Genomic DNA, 21,154 nt, shown 5'->3' with positions numbered 1-21,154 from the left:
CTCTTGACTGAGATCTTTAAGTCTGTTGTGTTTTATTTTCATATTTGTTCATTTAATTACTTTCTCATACTGTTAAATACACCTATAGCTGAAAAAATAAAGCAGTTTATTTCATTTGTATATTAAGTTGTGTATGTGTAATATGTATCTCTGTTCTTAATATATAATAACAAAGAAAATAATGACAAAGATTTTTATCTTCGCCACTTTGGCCTAAATGTCTGCCATTCTTTTTTATTTTATATTTTGTTACCTATAAGGCTTTGTTTTTAAAATAGGGAAATTAGTTTGGCTGTAATGCTCAGTCACTTGCAAAATAGTAAAACCAACATGAAAAAAGAATCATGATAAAATCGTGATTTTCCTGATGTGACATGATATTATTGCCATATCGCCAGGTGTAAAAAAGTGCCTAGATGTACTTAGATGCTAAAAATGTGTTATTATTGATCATTATATCACACTACAATTAAACATAATGAAACATTCATTTGAATTGAAATTGTTTTATTAGCTTAGCTAATATAATTTATTAGCTTTTTCTAGAGATTGCAGTCATACATGACATGGTGAAAAATGACTTGAAATTATACTGAAAATAGGTTAAGATGAATGTTAAAGGTGTGCCCCCTAAAAGCACAAGTGGCCCCTGCCTGCCCCCCCCAGTTACTGTGGTCTAGAACCGCCACTGTCTCCAAACTCATTGGGCATTATAGGAGAAAACTCAGAGCTGTTATCTTGGAAAAAGGAGGTTGCAAAAAGTATTTAAAGGGTAACTAAACCCCTGGTCAGAGCCTGACTCCACCCACTGGCAATATTTGAAAAATGCTGGAAAAGTGGGCAGACCCCAGCGGAGATAGAGGGGACGAACCGAGGGCGGGGCTGAGCGAGACCCGCAGTGACGGATTAATTGACAGCTGCTGTCAGACTCTAAAATGGAGAGTGACTGGAGTGACGCAAGCTTTCTTTTACTGTCTGTGGACGCAAGTATCTTTGCAACAGAGCTGTCATTTGAAGTCGAGGACTTTTCTCCCCCACCTTCACCTGAAGTGGAGGAGGGTGAATTGTCTGTGGACACAGGGCCAGAGCCGCTGGCTCAAACTGCGGTCTTAACTCATCCGACGTAAAGTACATGCATCTGATGAGTTATATCGAGTTGATGTCAACAGCGCGCGCTCTCTGTAGGCATATTCATATTTTGCCCATTGTGAAAAAATCCAGCAAAAGGCGCTGGCGTGTTTGTCAAGCCCAAAGGATTAACTTTCGCCTAACCATAAATTGTGATTAAAATATATATGATCACTCACATCAAGACGCCGCTGCGGTGGTGGAGTCCATGCAGGAGGAGCAGCGTTTGGCACTGCGTCGCTTTTCAGCGCGAGCTGTGTGGAGAAGCCCATTTCCTCCTCTATTGTGTTACCATCCTGACCACTGTACTAAATACAGATAAATCTACGCTTTGAAGCTATCCTAACTGATGCAATACTATGCTACTAACTAACTATGCTTCTAACATTTGAGAATGAGGAGATGTCGTCACGCCACAGCGCCCCCGCCCTCACCCCCAATTTCCACCGGCTGCGTTACGGCTCCGGCACGGCGGCGGAGTCAATAGGTTTCCATTAAAGTCAATGAGTGTATTTCCACTGAATGCGGTACAGCTGCGTTCCGACTCCGGCGATCCGCAGCCCTCCGGAGCAGATACGCAGAGCTTCTATTTTTGCCGGATGCCGGAGAGCTCCGCAGCAATTCAGCGCTTATATCGCGCGATCATATGTGAATTTGCGAGATCTCGTGGGTCCTTGTGACTTCAGCTGTCAGTCATGACCGCAGCTGTTCCGCAACAAATACGGACCTGGTGGGTATTGACGGACGACGGAACACGGAGCTGTCACGCAGCGGAGCCGTTCCGCAGCCGTTCCGCATCTGGTGGAAATTGGGGGTCAGAGACCGCGTCATCCTCCCCTTTCCGCCATTTTGGGAGGATACCCGCCAGCACCGTTCATTGTTTGTATTGGTAGTAGAGGAGGTTGTCGCACTATTTTAGAATGCCTGGAAAACACTGCTGTGTAAAAAACTGCTCCAGTGTCTCACACGATCGTCATGGAAATCGTAGGAACCATGTGTTACAGTTTTTTCATATTTTAAAATTTAAGTAAAAAAAAATAAACATTTTTTGTTTGGCATTGGTAGTAAGTTTCTCCCTGTAAGGACCCTTCTCTTTTGCCGCATTCTTCTCCATTTCTTCTTAATTTTCTCGTAATTTCTATTATAATTCCTCGAGCCGTCTTTCCTGCTCCGTCTCTGTATTGCTCTTGCACTGTTGCCCCTGGCAACCGATAGCGTATCCTCCCAAAATGGTGGACGGGCTCAATTCGTCACGTGACAGCAAGCTACCTATGAGTATGTTCTCATTCTCAATACTACACTAACAACTATGCTAATTAACTACCTAGTCTACACGAAATAATCTAAATAACTATATAAATGCTATGCTAAATAGATGCTAAAATACTCTATCCTGATCGTTTTCAATACTCGCAATTCCAACTCCTGACTCGCTACAGTGGTTTTGACGAAACAAGATGGTTTTTATACTGCCAAGGGCGTGGTGAGCTGGAACCTGCTTACGTCACCTGCCACCGCTTACGTCACCTGCCACCGCAAACATCCAACAGGAAAATTCAACTGCAGTAGCCACCGTTCAACCTGAAGAGGGCAGCACTCAGACGTTTTTACATCATATATTGTAGAATTAAAACACTTTATACCCAAATGTCAAAAAAGTTACTTGAATCAATGAACAGCACTAATAAAGCCCCATTCTTACAGATTATTAACTAAAAGTTGGTTTAGGGTTTAGTTACCCTTTAATAAAAGGGGGCAAATAATTGTTCCCAACGTGTTTTGGAGAAAAACATTTATTTCATAATGTGATTCCCCCCCACTTTCAATTATTTTTCTTCAATTAAAGGTTAGAATTTTGCATTAAAAAATATATATATATCAAAAGGATTAACAATGCAGATTTATTTTTTACAGCCATCTTTGATCATATTTACCAAGGGGGCAAATTATTCTGACCAGCACTGTATGTGTATTGTATATTTGCATTTTGATCATCGGTTGTGACTCGTGAGTTTTGTGTTGTGTTTGAGTTTTGAAAATGGACATAAAGGTTCTGATATTAGTGCAAAAATGATTGTACAAAAAACCTGTAAATGCTTTCTGAAAATAATGCACACATAGCTGAAATGATTTTACAAATGCGTGATTTACTAACAAAACTAAAGCATGATAAATATTTCAAGAAAGCTTAATGAAAATACATCAATAATTCTTAAAATATGCACGATTTAGACTAATGGGCATTGCTTTTAAAGCACTGACTGGAGTCACACAACAGATTGTGTGACTGAAGAGGAACATGTTTTTTCTTATACATTTAAATACATACAAGAACGTTTGATTATTAATGTGTACTGACACAAACTGAAACTTACATTTCATCATGAGGCATTTTCAAAGAAAAACAATGGATGAATATAGATTTTTTTAATGACTTCATTGCAAGGTTTGTCGAGACTAAATAAGACTAACAATTTAAAGTATTACAAAAATACATGCATTTTTCCTGCTTTTTTGCTTCATGGTCTTGGGATTTTTTATTTTTTTTTTCTGCTACAGACTTATAGCTTCATTCGGAATCCAAAGCCATACATTAAGACACGTCATTACCTGTGGCACCGCCTAATGCTTGAGTCTGAAACAGTACTTAAAGGAACACTCCACCGTTTTTTTCATATTAAACTATGTTATTCCCTTAACTAAGACGAGTTGATACATACCTCTCTCGTCTCAGTGCGTGCACTCAGTCGCTCTGGCGCGCGGCGACACTTTGATAGCACTTAGCTTAGCCCAGTTCATTCATTAGGGACCAAACAGAGATTGGTGTAACTACTCGTGTAACTATTTAAATAGGGAAACCGTGGAGGTGTTTGGTCGCTTCTAACTTCATCTCTGTTTGGTCCCTAATGAATGAACTGGGCTAAGCTAAGTGCTATCAAAGTGTCGCCGCGCGCCAGAGCGATTGAGTGCATGCACTGAGACGAGAGAGATATGTATCAACTCGTCTTAGTTAAGGGAATAACATAGTTTAATATGAAAAAATGGTGGAGTGTTCCTTTAAATAAAAATCATTAAGTATTAAAAAAAAAGACATTTCCACATGACTGAATCAGTTGAGGTCGCATATTATTGTCATGTTTACATTATATAGTGATACGCTACTTATCTTATCATCATCAAATCATCTTTGAGAGCAATGGGGCCTCTCGCAACTTGTGTATTTTGCGTATAAGGAGGACTGGCACTGGATGCATCCAAGCTAAATTTAAGTTGTCATAGTACAGAGTCTGAATACTTGTTATATTACATTTTTTTCTTTTTTAATAAATTTGCTAATTTATCACACCTCTGGGATTTGCTTTGTTATTTTAAATAGAGTGTGCATTGTGAATAAAATAATTTAAAGCATTTTAGGAAACACAGTGTTAGCAAAAAAGGGGCCTGAGGACTTAAATGCTCAACTTAAAAAATGAATAGATATAGATTAATAAACAAAATAGATATTCAGTGGTGTTTATCAATATATTAATGAAATAAATCATTAGATTAAATATGTTATTCAAAAGGGTTAAATAAAAAAGCTGGTTGATTAAAGAAAACTTTCTTTTAGTTGCTGAACACTAAAATGTTAAGAAAGGTAGATTTGTAAAAATATGTATTTTCTTCTTTCTGCATGCCCACAGAGCATTCACAGCTTTTTAGTACTTCTTGAACTTAAAAATGGCAGAAGCTGATGAAAATTGTCAGCATCTTGTGCATATCAGGGCTGCAGACTTTTATTAGTTCAATAGTCTTTAAGAGATATCCAAGTGTTTTGTTTAAAGTTGACCGAGGCAATACAGCTAAACTGCTCTAACTGAGTTTTAACTGCATGAGAGTATTTGTGTGGTTTATAGTTTCTGCAGCCATCTTTAAAGAAGAGTGTGAGTCTACAGCAGTCAAGTGAAGTATTATCGCACAACAGTCCATCTACAAGGGACAGAAGAACGCTCAGGAGGCAAACATCACTCTCTCAGAGCATACGCAGGTAAACTGTAACTATCACAGATGAATGCGTGTGGATAAAGAAATAATTAATCATTTTCTTTATTGATCTCAAGTGGAAATGCACGTCGCTATAGCTGCCGGATCATGGATGGATGGATGGATGGATGGATGGAGATAGCAAGACAGACAGACAGACAGACAGACAGACAGACAGACAGACAGACAGACAGACAGACAGACAGACAGACAGACAGACAGACAGACAGACAGACAGACAGACAGACCTATCTCTGGTGATTTATCCTTAATAAACATATTTATACCGAACATTTTATAACACACCTCTCCATTATATGAGGGTTTTTATCTTATTTTCATTTGAAATAAAATGCCACCATTTTCACTTTTCTACTGTCCAAGTGACCATTCGGAAAGAAAACTCGATGGAAGCCTACTGTTGCTATAGTAAGGAATGCAACTTTAATGCGTAAATACAAACTCAGATGAACAACAACGCATGAAATATTACAGTGTCATAGTTTATTAAACAAAAACTAGGCCAAAATGGAGAAGCCATGTGTGACAAACTAAGCACACCCTTTCTGCTTCCATAGGAATTAAGAGGGTAAGTAGCAGTCAGGCGCTGCTAATTCTATGCCTTTGATTAATCGATCATCAGCAAGTGTGACTAACTCTATAAAAGCAGAAGTTTTGGCGGTTTGCTGGGCTAGAGCATTCAGGTGTGATCTTCAGCAATGATCTTAGAGAAGCAATTGCTGCCCATCAATCTAGGAAGGGTTACACTGCAGTGGTTCTCAATTCCAGTCCTCGGGACCCCCTGCTCTGCACATTTTGTATGTCTCCCTTATTTAACACACCTGAACCAGATCATCAGCTCATTAGGAGAGACTCCATGAACTGAACTGAGTGTGTCAGATAAGAGAGACATACAAAATGTGCAGAGCAAGGGGTCCCGAGGACTGGAATTGAGAACCACTGGGTTACAGGAACATTTCTAAACAATTTGAATGTTACTCGGGTAATCACTCTACAGTGAGGAAGATTATTCACAAGTGGAAAACATTCAAGACGGTTGCCAATCTTCCTAGGAGTGGTCGTCCCACAAAATTCACCCCAAGGTCAGACCACGCACTGCTCAGAGAAACAGCCAAAAACCCAAGAACTACACCTCAGACTCTACAGACCTCAGTTAACATGTTTAAAGCAGAACTTGGTAACTTTTTTAACTTAATAAAACTGTCTAGAAATCATTTGGATGGTTATATATATCACACTGTTCTGGTTATATTGGTGACTTTCCCTGCTCCCCCCAGCGTTCCCAGGCGGAAAACCAGCCTTGCAACTTGGGGACTACCGTCCCGGCAAGATAGAAATTGGAAGTCTCGTGAGAACGAGAACGAGAACGAACTGCTTTACGTCATGTCAATGTTCTATGATAATGTGTATGATGTATTACCCACCTCGGTAGACATAGCTCCACACGATACAGTTGGCTTGCTCCGATCATAACAAAACGCACATGAGCAGCGGTAGAGAGGGGGAGGAGGCCGCCGCAAGTGAGTTTTTTACGACAGTGTTGTGAAATATACGCCCCACAGCTGTAGGGGGAGCTCGTGGGGAAAACATGCGACAACAAAAGGGAAAATCAGCGAAGAAGTGACTAGAGTTCGCTAGAGTTGCCGAGTTCTGATTGGAGCAAGCCAACTGTATCGTGTGGAGCTATGTCTACTAGAGATGCACCGATTACAAATTTCTAGGCCGATTCCGATTTTTCATTGAGTTTGACCTGTCGATACCGATTTTAGCCGATTCCGATTACATTTTTTCCTAACCTCTTTACAGCACACACAAATATTTATTTTCTATCTTTTCTTTAACCCTTTCATGCGTAACTTTAAAATATTCTAACTGACACCCCCACCCCCCACCCCCAGGGTGAGTTTTTTCAAGGCGAACGTTCCCTTTAATGTTTCCATGGCGATGCGTCATGCGATACACCGCAGCCACAATAACCTCCTGGGACCCAAGAATAGACTTTTGTCCACTGTAGTGGACATTATATTTTAGTGAATTTCTCTGACATCATACATGTCACATGACACAACCTGGGTGTCCTGTAAAGAGCACATTCAGGACTTTTCAGAGACACCAAATATTTGGAGGTTTCACCATGAAAACAACTTCTCCTTGGTCTTTAAAAATGTCTGACATTAATTTAGTGATCAAATGTAGCATTCTTATGGAAATATGATAATATATTGTAATTATAATTTAAATTGGACTACTTTTCAAATTGTATTTCATAAAACAACATCTCAGGAAAATGTTATGGGGTTTCAAATAAAAAAAATATTTTCTGTTACAGAACAGGGCATTGATTTCATACATGTCCACTATAGAGGACATCAAGACTTAAATCATGTTTATCAGGCATTTTGTGAGACACAACAAGTGAATATGGAAATAAATTATACATCAATATTCCTATGAAATATTAGATATTATTATTAAAATGTTGCCAATTATTACACTTCTTTTTTCATTAAATGTTGCTCCAAGAACACATTAAGGGGCAAATTAGATACAGTTTATAGATACATTGCATTGAATGGGAATATTAATTTATGGACATTTTACCCACATATTGCATAAAGTAAAATGGTGTATCAATTAATTCCGTTATTTCTTTCATAACACAGTTGAGAATAATCTTTATACAAATTTTGGTTGAAAAAATCCTGAAACCCCCAAATTTATTGGTGATTGAAAAAATAATCCCATTGTTTTTGCCTATACATAGAATTTCATGTCATTTTATTTTTTAAACAACTTAGTCCTGGTGTCCACTACAGAGGACATAGCATAACATATGAATAAAATATTATTTTTCAAAAATGTTTTTTTACCATTTGTTTATTGTGCTCTAAACAGTGTGATGACATGGAAAAAAACTAAATTCAAAAAACTTTTTTTTCCTGGGTCCCAGGAGGATAATACTGTATGACGGATGTGTCGCTTTTATTTCGCTTTTCCTTTTTTATTCAAAATATTCACAAACTTGCTTACCATGTCATCAACTAGCCTATCTGATATTCTGATTCTTAAATATGTGTAAGTGAGTGTGTTTGGTCGTTTAAAAACGTTTATAAATAATCTTGATCTAAACTCAGCAAAAAAAGAAACGTCCCTTTTTCAGGACTGTGTATTTCAACAATAATGTTGTAAAAATCCAAATATCTTTACAGATCTTCATTGTAAAGGGTTTAAACAATGTTTTCCATGCATGTTCAATTAACCATAATCAATTAATTAACATGCACCTGTGGAATGGTCGTTAAGACCTTAACAGCTTACAGAGAGTAGGCATTTAAGGTCACAGTTCTAAAAACGCAGGACACTAAAGAGACTTGTCTACCGACTGTGAAAAACACCCAAAGAAAGATGCCCAGGGTCCCTGCTCATCTGCGTGAACGTGCATTAGGCATGCTGCAGGGAGGCATGAGGACTGCTGATGTGGCTAGGGCAATAAATTGCCATGTCCGCACTGTGAGACGCCTAAGACAACGCTACAGGGAGACAGGAAGGACAGCTGATCATCCTCGCAGTGGAAGACCACGTGTAACAACACCTGCACAGGATCGGTACATCCGAATATCACACCTGCGTGACAGGTACAGGATGGCCACAACAACTGCCCGAGTCGCACCAGGAACACACAATCCCTCCATCAGTGCTCAGACTGTCCGCAAAAGGCTGAGAGAGGCTGGACTGAGGGCTTGTAGGCCTGTTGTAAGGCAGGTCCTTACCAGACATCACCAGCAACAACGCCGCCTATGGGCACAAACCCACCTTCGCTGGACCAGACAGGAGTGGCAAAAAGTGCTCTTCACTGATGAGTCACAGTTTTGTCTCACCAGGGGTGATGGACGGATTCGTGTTTATCGTCGAAGGAATGAGCGTTACACCGAGGCCTGTACCCTGGAGCGGGATCGATTTGGAGGTGGGGGGGTCCGTCATGGTCTGGGGCGGTATATCACATCACCATCGGACTGAGCTTGTTGTCATTGCAGGCAATCTCAATGCCTTGCGGTACAGGGAAGACATCCTCCTCCCTCATGTGGTACCCTTTATGCATGCTCATCCGGACATGATCCTCCAGCAGGACAATGCCACCAGCCATACTGCTCGTTCTGTGCGTGAGTTTCTGCATGACAGCAATGTCAGTGTTCTGCCATGGCCAGCGAAGAGCCCGGATCTCAATCCCATTGAGCACGTCTGGGACCTGTTGGATCGCAGGGTGAGGGCTAGGGCCATTCCAGAAATGTCCAGGAACTTGCAAGTGCCTTGGTGGAAGAGTGGGGTAACATCTCACAGCAAGAACTGACAAATCTTGTCCAGTCCATGAGGAGGAGATGCACTGCAGTACTTCAAGCAGCTGGTGGCCACACCAGATACTGACTGGTACTTTTGATTTTGAGCCTCCCTTCATTCAGGGACACATTATTCTATTTCTGTTAGTCACATGTCTGTGAAACATTTTTAGTTTATGTCTTATGGTGTTGACTCTTTTAGTGTTCATACAAATATTTACACACATTAAGTTTACTGAAAGTAAAAACAGTTGAAAGTCAGTTGACGTTTCTTTTTTTACTGAGTTTATAACATGAGATGGGCGCCGCAATGTTGTCCTGTCAGTCGGATTTACACCACGTGAATTCATCAGTTTCTCCCGAAATAAATGCAAGAAAGTGGCCGGTGAACTGAGAAGAATAGAGTAAACTTTATAGTTACTTCCACTATGTTTGTCTGATATGAATAACACATGTCGGCAAATTATATTTGAATAGATTGTTATTGCTGCTTCCACAGACATCAGTGTGTATTTTACAAACTCCAAATGTATTGTTTTACTCTTGCTTGCTTATGTGTATTTAAATATCTGAAACCTAAAATAAACATTATGAGGTTGAAAACACTGCTTAGTTGTGATCTATGACAGCGCTGAACGCGTCCGACTCTGGCTCAGCGCCAGCCAACGCGCGAAAGCACATTTTGAATCTGGCAGTTATGCGACGTCACTGAACATTCTAAATGTGGCACTCGTACTCTCAGGGGCACAGAAATAAAAATGCCACATATGAGACCGTACCGCTCAAAAGGTTAATCATGCGGCGCCCGAGTGCATTTGACCGGCATAAAATCGGCATATGTCAGACTGACCGGCCGATCACGTGAAAATCGGCCAATTCCGGTCACCAGCCGATCAATCGGTGCATCTCTAATGTCTACCGAGGTGGGTAATACATCATACACATTATCATAGAACATTGACATGACGTAAAGCAGTTCGTGTTTCGCGCTCGTTCTCGCTTCTCACGAGACTTCCAATTTCTATCTTGCCGAGATGGTAGTCCCAAAGTTGCAAGGCTGGTTTTCCGCCTGGGAACGCTGGGGGGAGCAGGGAAAGTCACCAATATAACCAGAACAGGTTGTTTAACCATCCAAATGATTTCTAGACAGTTTTATTAAGTTAAAAAAGTTACCAAGTTCTGCTTTAAAGGGACTGTGTGTAGGAATTTCTCCCATCTAGTGGTGAAATTGTATTTTGCATTCAAACGAATAATGCTCTCCAGCGCCTCACTTTTTCAAATGCGCGTTGCATCTATGGTAGCCCTTATGTACTAAAAAGCTATGACAGGATGTCTTATAATAGCACTTCGAGTTTTTCTTCGGGTGAACAGGTTTGTTATTTAAAACAAACTGAAACTTGAAACAATGAAAAAAGAATCTTACAGTATGAATTACTGACTGTGAAAAACATTAACTATGGTAATTAGTAGTAATGCCTTCTTTACTCGTTATATTTTTTGAAGTACATGCATTGTTAGATATCATCATCATCAGAGCCTTCTCTAACATTACTTTACTCAATAGCTGCTATTCATCATAGAGCCTGTTTAACTTTTAACTATAAATGTTCTACTGTCTATATAATAAAGTACACAACCAAGCAATGAAAAAAAAGCTTGTAATTAAGACCGTAACATTGACTTACCTGTCGAGAAGAAAGCAGGCAACTTCAGGGTCTCTTTTGAAAGCTTTCTCCTGCATTAGCTATCCCGACATTAACCCTTGTTTTTGTAATCTCCGGTCACGTTTCCTTTTACGGCCTATTTTGGACTTTTTCGACGACGAGGACTCATCCTGTGACTCAGCATATGTATGAATGAACGGTGTATAAATAACCGTGCAGTGCATCCTTTTAAACTTGCCGCGGCAGTGACAAACGCCTCTCACTGCTCTGCTCCTCCGCTTCTGCTGGCTTCAGTCACATGACGCTGGTTCTGAACGAAAACGCGTTGTGGAAACGCGTTGGCCTAGTACTTTTTGTCCCTCTCTGCTATTATAGTTTTTCAAGATGGCGGAACTACATGGAATCCTCCGTGGACCTACCCGTCCCATGTATATAAAGATAATAAATTCTTCTTTTACGAGGATTAGTCTGATCATTGGCATAGGTATTTGTACACCATTGAGGGCATATTTATTAATAAAAATATTGATTTTAGATAATAAAATACCTAAAAAGCTACACATAGTCCCTTTAAATGTTAAATTTCATGACAGAACAAATAGAAAAAGACTGGACAAGTATGGCATGATTGGAAGGGTTGCCAGGAGAAACCCTCTTCTCTATAAAAAAAAAATGGCAGCACAGCTGTATATATATATGTATATATACAGTACCAGTCAAAAGTTTGGAAACACTACTATTTTTAATGCTTTTGAAAGAAGTCTCTTATGCTCATCAAGCCTGCAGTAAAAAAAAAAAAAATATTATTATGAAATATTATTACAATTTAAAATAATGGTTCTCTTTTTTAATATACTTTAAAATGTAATTTATTTTTGTGATGCAAAGCTGAATTTTCATCAGCAAGTACTCCAGTCTTTGGTGTCTTATGATCCTTCAGAAATCATTCTAATATGCTGATTTATGATCAATGTTGGAAACAGTTGTGCTGCTTAATATTTTTTTATAACCTGAGATACTTTTTTCAGGATTATTTGATGAATAAAAAGTTAAAAAGAACTGTATTTATTTAGAATAGAAATCTTTTGTAACAATATACACTACCGTTCAAAAGTTTGGGAACAATAACTATTTTTTTTTAAAAGAAATTAGTACTTTAATTCAACAAGAATGCGTTAAATTGATAAAAGGTGATGGTAACGATTTATATTGTTAGAAATGTTTTTATTTTGAATAAATGCTGTTTTTATGAATAAATGCTGTTAACGTTTTACTCATCAATGAATCCTGAAAAAAGTATTCCAAAAAAATATATTAAACAGCACAACTGTTTACATCATTGATAATAACTGAGTATCAAATCATCATATTAGAATGATTTCTGAAGGATCATAAGACACCAAAGACTGGAGTACTTGCTGATGAAAATTCAGCTTTGCATCACAAAAATAAATGACATTTTAAAGTATATTAAAAAAGAGAACCATTATTTTAAATTGTAATAATATTTCATAATATTACTGTTTTTTTTTTTTTTTTTTTTTTTTTTTAAACTGCAGGCTTGATGAGCATAAGAGACTTCTTGCAAAAGCATTAAAAATAGTAGTGTTTCCAAACTTTTGACTGGTACTATATATATATATATAAATAGTAGTGTTTCCAAACTTTTGACTGGTACTATATATATATATATATATATATATATATATAGTACCAGTCAAAAGTTTGGAAACACTACTATTTTTAATGCTTTTGCAAGAAGTCTCTTATGCTCATCAAGCCTGCAGTTAAAAAAAAAAAAAAAAAAAAAAAAATATATATATATATATATATTAATTCTATTAATTATTATTATTAATTCTATTAATTATTATTATTATTGTTCTCCCACCCACTCCTGTCCCGCCCACGTTTTAAAACAAAGTTACGCCACTTTTGTGATCATATATCTTATGATGGAATTTTTTACTGATTTTTTTGTACTTTGTTTTTCAGTCCAACATTAAGAGAGTGTTTTTCTTTGGAATTCAGTTGTACCTTTTGACACCAATGTTTATTGCAGTAAACTGATTCACCCCAACTATCAGTGAAGATTCAAGATCAACTTGAGTGTAAAGGCACATTGTATTTGAAAAGATACTTTTTAGATTTTAATTGTATCACATAATCCCAGTCGAGCCAATGGTGCTTGGACCGTGATCATTTGTTTTCTTTATTTTATTTATAAACACAGGGGTACAGCTCAGTGGTTTGGAGTGGGCAGTGGTGGTGAATCCAAGCAGCAGGAATGGCACAGGAAGAGCCTCCGGCACTGCAGTCAGAGATATGGCAAACTGAAGCCCCAGTATTGTGAGCAGAATGAGGCAGCTAGCCTGGACTATGGCCCGGAGTCACCTGTGGCCCCCAGAATGCCAAAGGTATCATACATGTACACATTTTTACTGCAATTTAATTTTTGTAGTTAATGTAAAACAAATAGAAGAATTATTTTATTTAAACAATAATTAGCATTTCTTCAAATTGTCAATTCATCTGCAATGCTAATAGACAATCTTTTGATACTCTTCTATATGTTAGTAGGGTTATCAATCAGTTAAAAACTTTTAATCATATTTCATTACATGGTATGCTGATTACTGTAATTCATCGCATATCAGTTGTTACAACCCATGTGGCTCAGGGCGGTGTAACACTAACGGGGAGGTAATCACTAACGAAGATTAAATGAATCCAAAAAGTCTTATCAGTCTGTTGATCACAGGTAATCCACAGCACCTGTCACTCAACTCCACCCTGCAAACACGCAACAAGACACACATAAAACAGAACAAAACACCACCTAGCGCAGACAAATCCAATTTAAGAAGTAGGAGCTACACGTCACCGGGTCGTAACACAATATTTGTAGTTCACAAATGAAGATAACTTAAAACATTATTGTAACAAATTATTAAAGGGGTCATATAATGGTACATGCACTTTTACAAGTTGATTGTACTGAAATGTGTGTTGGCAGTGCCTGTACACAACCATCATAAAATGATAAAAATCCATCCAGTGTTTTTTTTTAAATCTCCTTATATGTTTTCCCCTCTCTCAAATGAAGCCGTTCAATTTTGTGACATCACAAAATCGACGCCCCTCCCACGATTGTTGATTGACAGCAGTGTTTCAACACAGACCCGCCCTCGCTCGTGAGCGAGCTGTCTGTCATCATAGTCCGTGCAACAGCAATGCTTTCATGTTTGCGCGAATCATTTCACCAGACTGCTTTATAAACGAGAACATTGAAAAAGATATTAGCTCCTGTCCGAGTATGTGTTGTTTATGTGCCTAATGACTGTCATAGTCTCACAGACTGGTTATTTTTTAAGCAGATCAGTAAAATGTTAGTGCTTCAGCCCTGACAGTTGTACCTAACACTGCATAGATAACGTTACGCATCACTGACAAGCCTACATTCACCGGAAAAAAGTTTTTCATGACCATTAGCTGTAACATCAATCTGTCAATGAACTAACGTATACATCAGTAAACACATAGTGTTCCTATCTCATTACTCTACCCTGCCAGTACACACAAAGATAGATCAAAGTGACATTACATTAACCAACCATTCAAAAACGTCCTGTTTTCCAACTCCGGTTCAAATTGATACGGTTGCACAGTGTCCTCAGAGACTCCCGCTGCCATTCTTCAAAATATAAAGTTACCCTCAACTGTTGTCAAGGCAACACTCCACGTGTGTTGTTGTGGCAAAACGCCCCACAGAACAGAGGGGCGGGGTGAGCAAAGCTCATTATCATTTAAAGACACATGCACTTAAACGGCGTGCTGAAAACAGAGCTGTTTTTGACCAGGTAAAATGAGTGTTTTCTTACAATACTAATGAGAATTTTTAATTAAAGTATATTACAAACTTTTAATTTAGACCCTAAATAATCATATTAGCTTGTACAAAAATGGCATTATATGACCCTTTAAAGCATTAAATTGACATTACAGAAAGTAGCTTTAGAATTTATAATGCTGTTTGTGTTATTTCCATATCATTAAAGATAAGCCTATCACTTGCCTACAGCCCACAGCCTTTCATTTGCTCATAGTATGTATGTGTGAGACTAATGGACTAAACGGTACTGATGCTGCTAGTCAACATTGAACATAATAGTAGAGTAATTTTTTTTTACACATTTATGTTTGCTTTATATATGTACAGAGGCTATGTTCAAATACTGTCATGTTAATGTTATTTTTCAAAAATCCATTATGTCTAGTATCTTTTAAAATAAAGTGTAAAGGCACATTGTATTTCAAAGGATGCATTTTACATTTGAGGGCACAGGGCCGCCAAAATTGTTGCCATAGTACCTTCTAGGGGGGTCTGGGGGCATGGCCCCACGTGAAGAGTATTTTTTTGTGTGTGTGCAAAAACAACACCAAATCTTTGAATTCTGGTGACTTTGGGAGTCATATTTAAGTATTTCATTTTATTTTTAATGAAAAAAAAATCATATTACTTTAAAAAGCTTTCACTGATGATGACTAAATCAAGCCAAAAAAGATGCCAAATTAGAGAGATAAGCAAGCATTATTTTAGCAGTTGACAAGCTAATGTTGTCGATCAAATCTGTGCCAAGTAAAATAGATCTGGAAGACAGGATGTCCTCATTCAACTAAATAATACAAATTCACATACTACTCTCACAGCAATAAGTGCTAGTGGGTTGCGTTTCTTAAAAGCGAAGGCCATTGCCACCAATATAGCTCAGAATGCTTTTGGGAAACGCAACCCTGGTAATTACCTCTCCTCGGCTAAAACGTCGTATTATGAATAGTCGTCTGACTAAATGCAAGTCCAGTTTTCCACAGAGAAAAGCGAAAGAGGAGAAGCACAGCACAATGCATTATGATTGAGAGGATAATGCACAGGATTTTTTCTCTTCAGCTGGCGTTAAAATCAGCCGTCAGGTTTTAAATGGTGTATTGCAAATACATTCCTCCTTGCATTACAATTGCAAGTTACACTATATTATGTCTAAAATGTACTGTATGCTCCATCTATTTAAATGAGCTCGGGGATTGTTTGTTATGCTTCGTGGTGTTGATGTGTTTTATATATTTTGTATAGTGCTGGGCAACGATTAATCGCATCCAAAATAAAAGTTTGTGTTTACATATTATATGTGTGTGTACTGTGTATAATTATTTTGTATATATAAATACACACATATGCCTGTATATATTTAAGAAATATTTGCATGTATATACTGTATATATATTTATACATAATTTATATTAGATATAAATATAAATATTTTATATATAAATAACACATTTTTCTAATACTGTTTATACATGCATATGTGTGTGTTTATATTAGGGCTGTGAAAAGATTAATCGCGATTAATCGCGATTAATCGCATCCAAAATAAAAGTTTGTGTTTACATAATAAATGTGTGTGTACTGTGTATAATTATTTTGTATATATAAATACACACACATGCATGTATTTATTTAAGAAATATTTGCATGTATATACTGTATATATTAACATATAATTTATATTATATATAAATATAAATATTTGTATATATAAATAACAATTTTTTCTTAAATATATACATGCAAGTGTGTGTATTTATATATACAAAATAATTATACACAGTACACACACATTTATTATGTAAACACAAACTTTTTTTTGGATGCGATTAATCGCGATTAATCTTTTCACAGCCCTAGTTTATATATACAAAATAATTATACACAGTACACACGCATATATTATGTAAACACAAACTTTTATTTTGAATGCAATCAATCGCGGTTAATTGTTGCCCAGCACTAATTTTATATATTATTATTATTATTATTATTATTATTATTATATTCACTTATATTATATTATTTCTTTATATACTTTATATACCTTTCTGCACCCTCAACCCAAAACATCTTCCATTACCTATTGTTCTTTATAATTCTTTTGCACTTTAATCTTACAATCATTGTGCATTATTTCATTGTATTTAAATGTTCAGAGTTCTTTTTGTTATAATAAAAAGGTTATTAAATATGTTATAGGATGACAAATTCTGTTTTTAAATGCAAGACCATGTCCTGTGTGGACTGCTCCTTAGGTATTCTGTGCTGCCTACATTTTACAGCTGGGGCTAGGCTTCTCTGCCTTGTATTTTTTTATTTATATTCATGTCTAGTAACTGTTCAGCACTAATTAATATATATATTTGGTTTATGGATGCTCAAGTTTCTATGTAGCTTTGAATCCTTTAATAAGATATTTAGGACATTTGGTCAGTTATATGTGTGTATTTTAATTTTATTGCCATCACTACTTAATCATTGTCTGTCTTTTTCTCCGTTGCTCTTAAGATTGTGGATCCTTTGGCTCGTGGGCGGCAGTTCCGTTATGAAGAGTCTGAGCGACCGAGGACACCCCATACAGCATATTCTCCTTGGACCCCAGGTGTGACCTCTCTCTGCTCGTTCACCAGCCAGCGCTCCGGTTACACACGCTTGCCGAGGAGAAAAAGAGAATCTGTGGCTCGTATGAGCCTCCGTGCTGCGTCCAACCTTCTTAAGGTGTGTTTGTCACCATGGAAAGTCTTTACATCACACCTCTGTAGATATTTATAAATTAGTATTTTAGATTTAATTAGTGTTTAATTAGTGAATTAAGATTTTTTGCATGTTAGCATTCACCTCCAGGTAAGGTACTTGTATGTGTATACATTTAAAGGGTTAGTTCACCCAAAAATAAAAATTCTGACATCATTTACTCACCCTCATGTAATTTCAAACCAAACCTTTGTTCATCTTCGAAACACAAATTAAGATATTTTAATGAAATCTGAGAGATTTCTGTCCCTCCATTGACAGTCCATGCAACTACCACTTTGATGTTTCAAAAAGTTCTTAATGAGATTGAAACGAATCCATATGAATTGAGCGGTTTAGTCTCTTGGTTATGAAGAGACATGGTAGCTTTATATGATGAACAAATTTAATTTAGGCTTTTATTCACATTACATTTGTGCACATAAACATTCATCGACGCACACATCAGAAATGGTAAACAGAAGCCCAGCATGACTGCTTGATATGCGAGAACCAATGAGGTTCATTCTTTTGTGTTACACAGCACGTTTGAGTTTCTGCAAGAACGAAAGAAGTTTTTTCTCGTGTGTCAAGCAAGTACGATTGAGCTTCTGTTTATGATTGCTGATCAATGTTTATATGTGAATAAAAAGCCTGAATTCAAGCTGTTCTTGAATGAGTCTTTTCACAAAATTTGGGCTAAACAGCTTGATTCATATGGATTAGTTTTTGCGATCTCTTTGTGAACCTTTTGAAGCGAAAATGTGGAAGTTCAATGGAGGGACATAAATCTCTCAGATTTCATTTGAAATATTTTCATTCATCTTTGAAACACAAATGAGGATCTTACGGGTTTGGAATGGCATGAGGGTGATGAATTTATTTTTATTTTTGGGTGAACTAACCCTTTAAAGCAGAGGTGTCAAACTCAGTTCCTGGAGGGCCACAGCCCTACACAGTTTTGTTCCAACCCTGCTTCTACACACACACCTGCAGGTTTCAAATACGCCTGAAGGACTTGATTAGCTGATCAGGTGTGTTTAATTAGGGTTGAAGCTAAACTCTGCAGGGCTGTGGCCCTCCAAGAACTGAGTTTGACACCCCTGCTTTAAAGGAATAGTTCACCCTAAAATGAAAATGAATTAATAATTGACTCACCCTGGTGTTGTTCTAATGCCATATACCCTTCTTTCTTTTATGGACCACAAAAGGAGAATTTAAAAAAAATGTCCCACTCGCCCTCATCCATTTAATGGCAGTGAATAGCGACCAGCATCAAGCAGAATGATCCCATGCAACACTTTATATTCTAAGTGTTTTAGGGGTATACGATAGGGTTTGGTGAAAAACAAACCGAAATTTAATGTATCATTTTACAGAAATCCTGACCTTGGCTGTTGGTCTTCTATGCACTGCTACTCGACGTGCACGTTCGTGAGACTATTAGCTTCGCAGTTCACTCTCTTGAGAAATCAAGATTAACAAAAACGTAAAATGAAATACAATCTATGTACCTTCTTTTGGGTAAAAAATATCTGTTGTGTTCATCGTAGGGCTGTACGATTAATCATAATTGATTTTGATTTTGGCTTCCTACGATTAGGAAAACAAGAAAATCGAGGTAAAACGATTTTCACCACATTCAGCAGTGCGCTTTCATTCCTCCCTAAGCCAAACTTAACATACAAATCAGCCGAATAAGTGAGTGTTGTAAAATGCAGTCTACTGTTGCTAAACTGCAAGACGAGCCTGATATTAAACAGTGTCATTAAAAGTGCTAACTTTTACTTAGCTACATTAGTATTAGTTTTTTATAATTATGATTTTTGCCACAATCAAGCAAAAATAGTTTGTCGTAACAAGAATTTTTTGCGCTCACATTTGTCAACTGTCATTCTAATCAGAAAAAAGGAGTTCCGGTCCAGAGATATTTAACTCACTGAAGAAAGTACACAAATTCTTTTTGGGGATTTCTAGGCATTGTATTTCATGTCATGTATTTATTTATCTTGATTTCTCGCAACTTGTGGGCTTTTTCTGTGCGAGGCGGAGTGAACTGCGGCGCTAATAGAGTCTCACGAACACGCACGTCGTGTAGCTGTGCATAGAAGACCATTGGCCAAGGTCAGGATTTTCGTTAAATACATTAAATAATACATTAATACATTTCATTTTATTTTTCACTACACTTGGAATATTTGGCATGCATCACATGGAGTCATTCTGTGCGTCTTTTGCGTCTTTTTTAAAAAGCTTGATGCTGGTCACTTTTCACTGCCATTATATGGTTGAGCGTGAGTGGGACATTTCTTTTTATTTAATTCTCCTTTTGTGATCCAAAAAGGAACGAAAGACAATACTACATTGGAACAAAACCAGAGCGAGTTAATGATGACTTAATTTTTATTTTAAGGTCAACTATCACCTGCATGATTATGATCAATTATAGTAATGAGTATACTATACCTCTTTGATCATTATAAATGAATTGTCCAGTCCTATTATGGCTAAATGGCTGAGCTCAAACATTATTATTATTTTTTTGTCTGCTTGTATTATATTGGAATAAAAGAGGTTGTGTCATGTGGTACTGTCCTCTCCTGACATGTTCTGGTCCTGTAGGGTCGACAGGGTCTACAGGGCACTCAAACTGGACGTGGATTTCAGAGGAGGAGTTTTGCTCGCCACAGTTGGCTCGAGGAAGACACTGTGGATACAGTGGACACCTCTGATTCAGTTTTTTTTAGCAAAGTGCGTATATTTATCTGGGTTTGTCTCCAATCTTTTCCTCTCCTCTGTGCTTAATTGTATTGAATGTACACTCATAGTGTACTTCAAATCTTATAAGTAGCCTATATTTTGTTTTGAAACCTGCACTTGCAGATAATATTATATTAATGAAATAAAATGCTACATAAGTCTGCTCAAAGAGAGTACACGTTCACTGTTTATTAACACAAATATGTATTGCAAAATTGCACTTTGTAATAAATTAAATGTTTTACCTTAAAGTATATTTTAAAAAAATGTAATAACCTTTTTATGTCGCACTTATTTTGATGTGTTGTCTAAATGCTTGTCGGTACCTTTGTCAAGACACGTCAACCATATTTCAAAGACAATAGAATTGTGAAGTTACATGAAAAGGTTTCCTTAAGAGTGCTTTTATAGATAGATAGACAGATAGATAGATAATGTGTACACGTTTTAATGAATGTCTCTGTTCTTCTCTTTCACAGGTTGATGTTCATGAGGAGCTTTATTCTATGGCAGATGATGTTTTTGAGTCACCCCCTTTATCAGCTTCTTGTCCTGTGACAAATGTTTCTTTGGGCGAGGGAATATTATTCCCCAGCTTGTAA

General features: G+C 37.2%; 1 protein-coding gene across 6 annotated transcripts in view; it reads left to right on the top strand.

Moving 5' to 3' along the window:
- LOC311301003 (inactive rhomboid protein 2-like) overlaps positions 1-21,154 on the top strand; it is a 210,814-nt gene that overhangs the window by 16,159 nt on the left and 173,501 nt on the right. For all 6 annotated transcript variants that reach the window (XM_084425803.1, XM_084425800.1, XM_084425804.1 and 3 more), the window contains 5 exons: positions 5,025-5,155; positions 13,404-13,587; positions 17,568-17,777; positions 20,415-20,543; positions 21,032-21,150. In XM_084425803.1, coding sequence (XP_084281929.1) covers positions 5,025-5,155; positions 13,404-13,587; positions 17,568-17,777; positions 20,415-20,543; positions 21,032-21,150 — 773 coding nt within the window. The remainder of the gene's footprint in view (positions 1-5,024; positions 5,156-13,403; positions 13,588-17,567; positions 17,778-20,414; positions 20,544-21,031; positions 21,151-21,154) is intronic.

Source organism: Rutilus rutilus, assembly GCF_951802725.1.
Source record: "Rutilus rutilus genome assembly, chromosome: 12".
NCBI classification, from domain to species: Eukaryota; Metazoa; Chordata; class Actinopteri; order Cypriniformes; family Leuciscidae; genus Rutilus; species Rutilus rutilus.
This window is presented reverse-complemented; position numbering and strand designations above follow the sequence as displayed.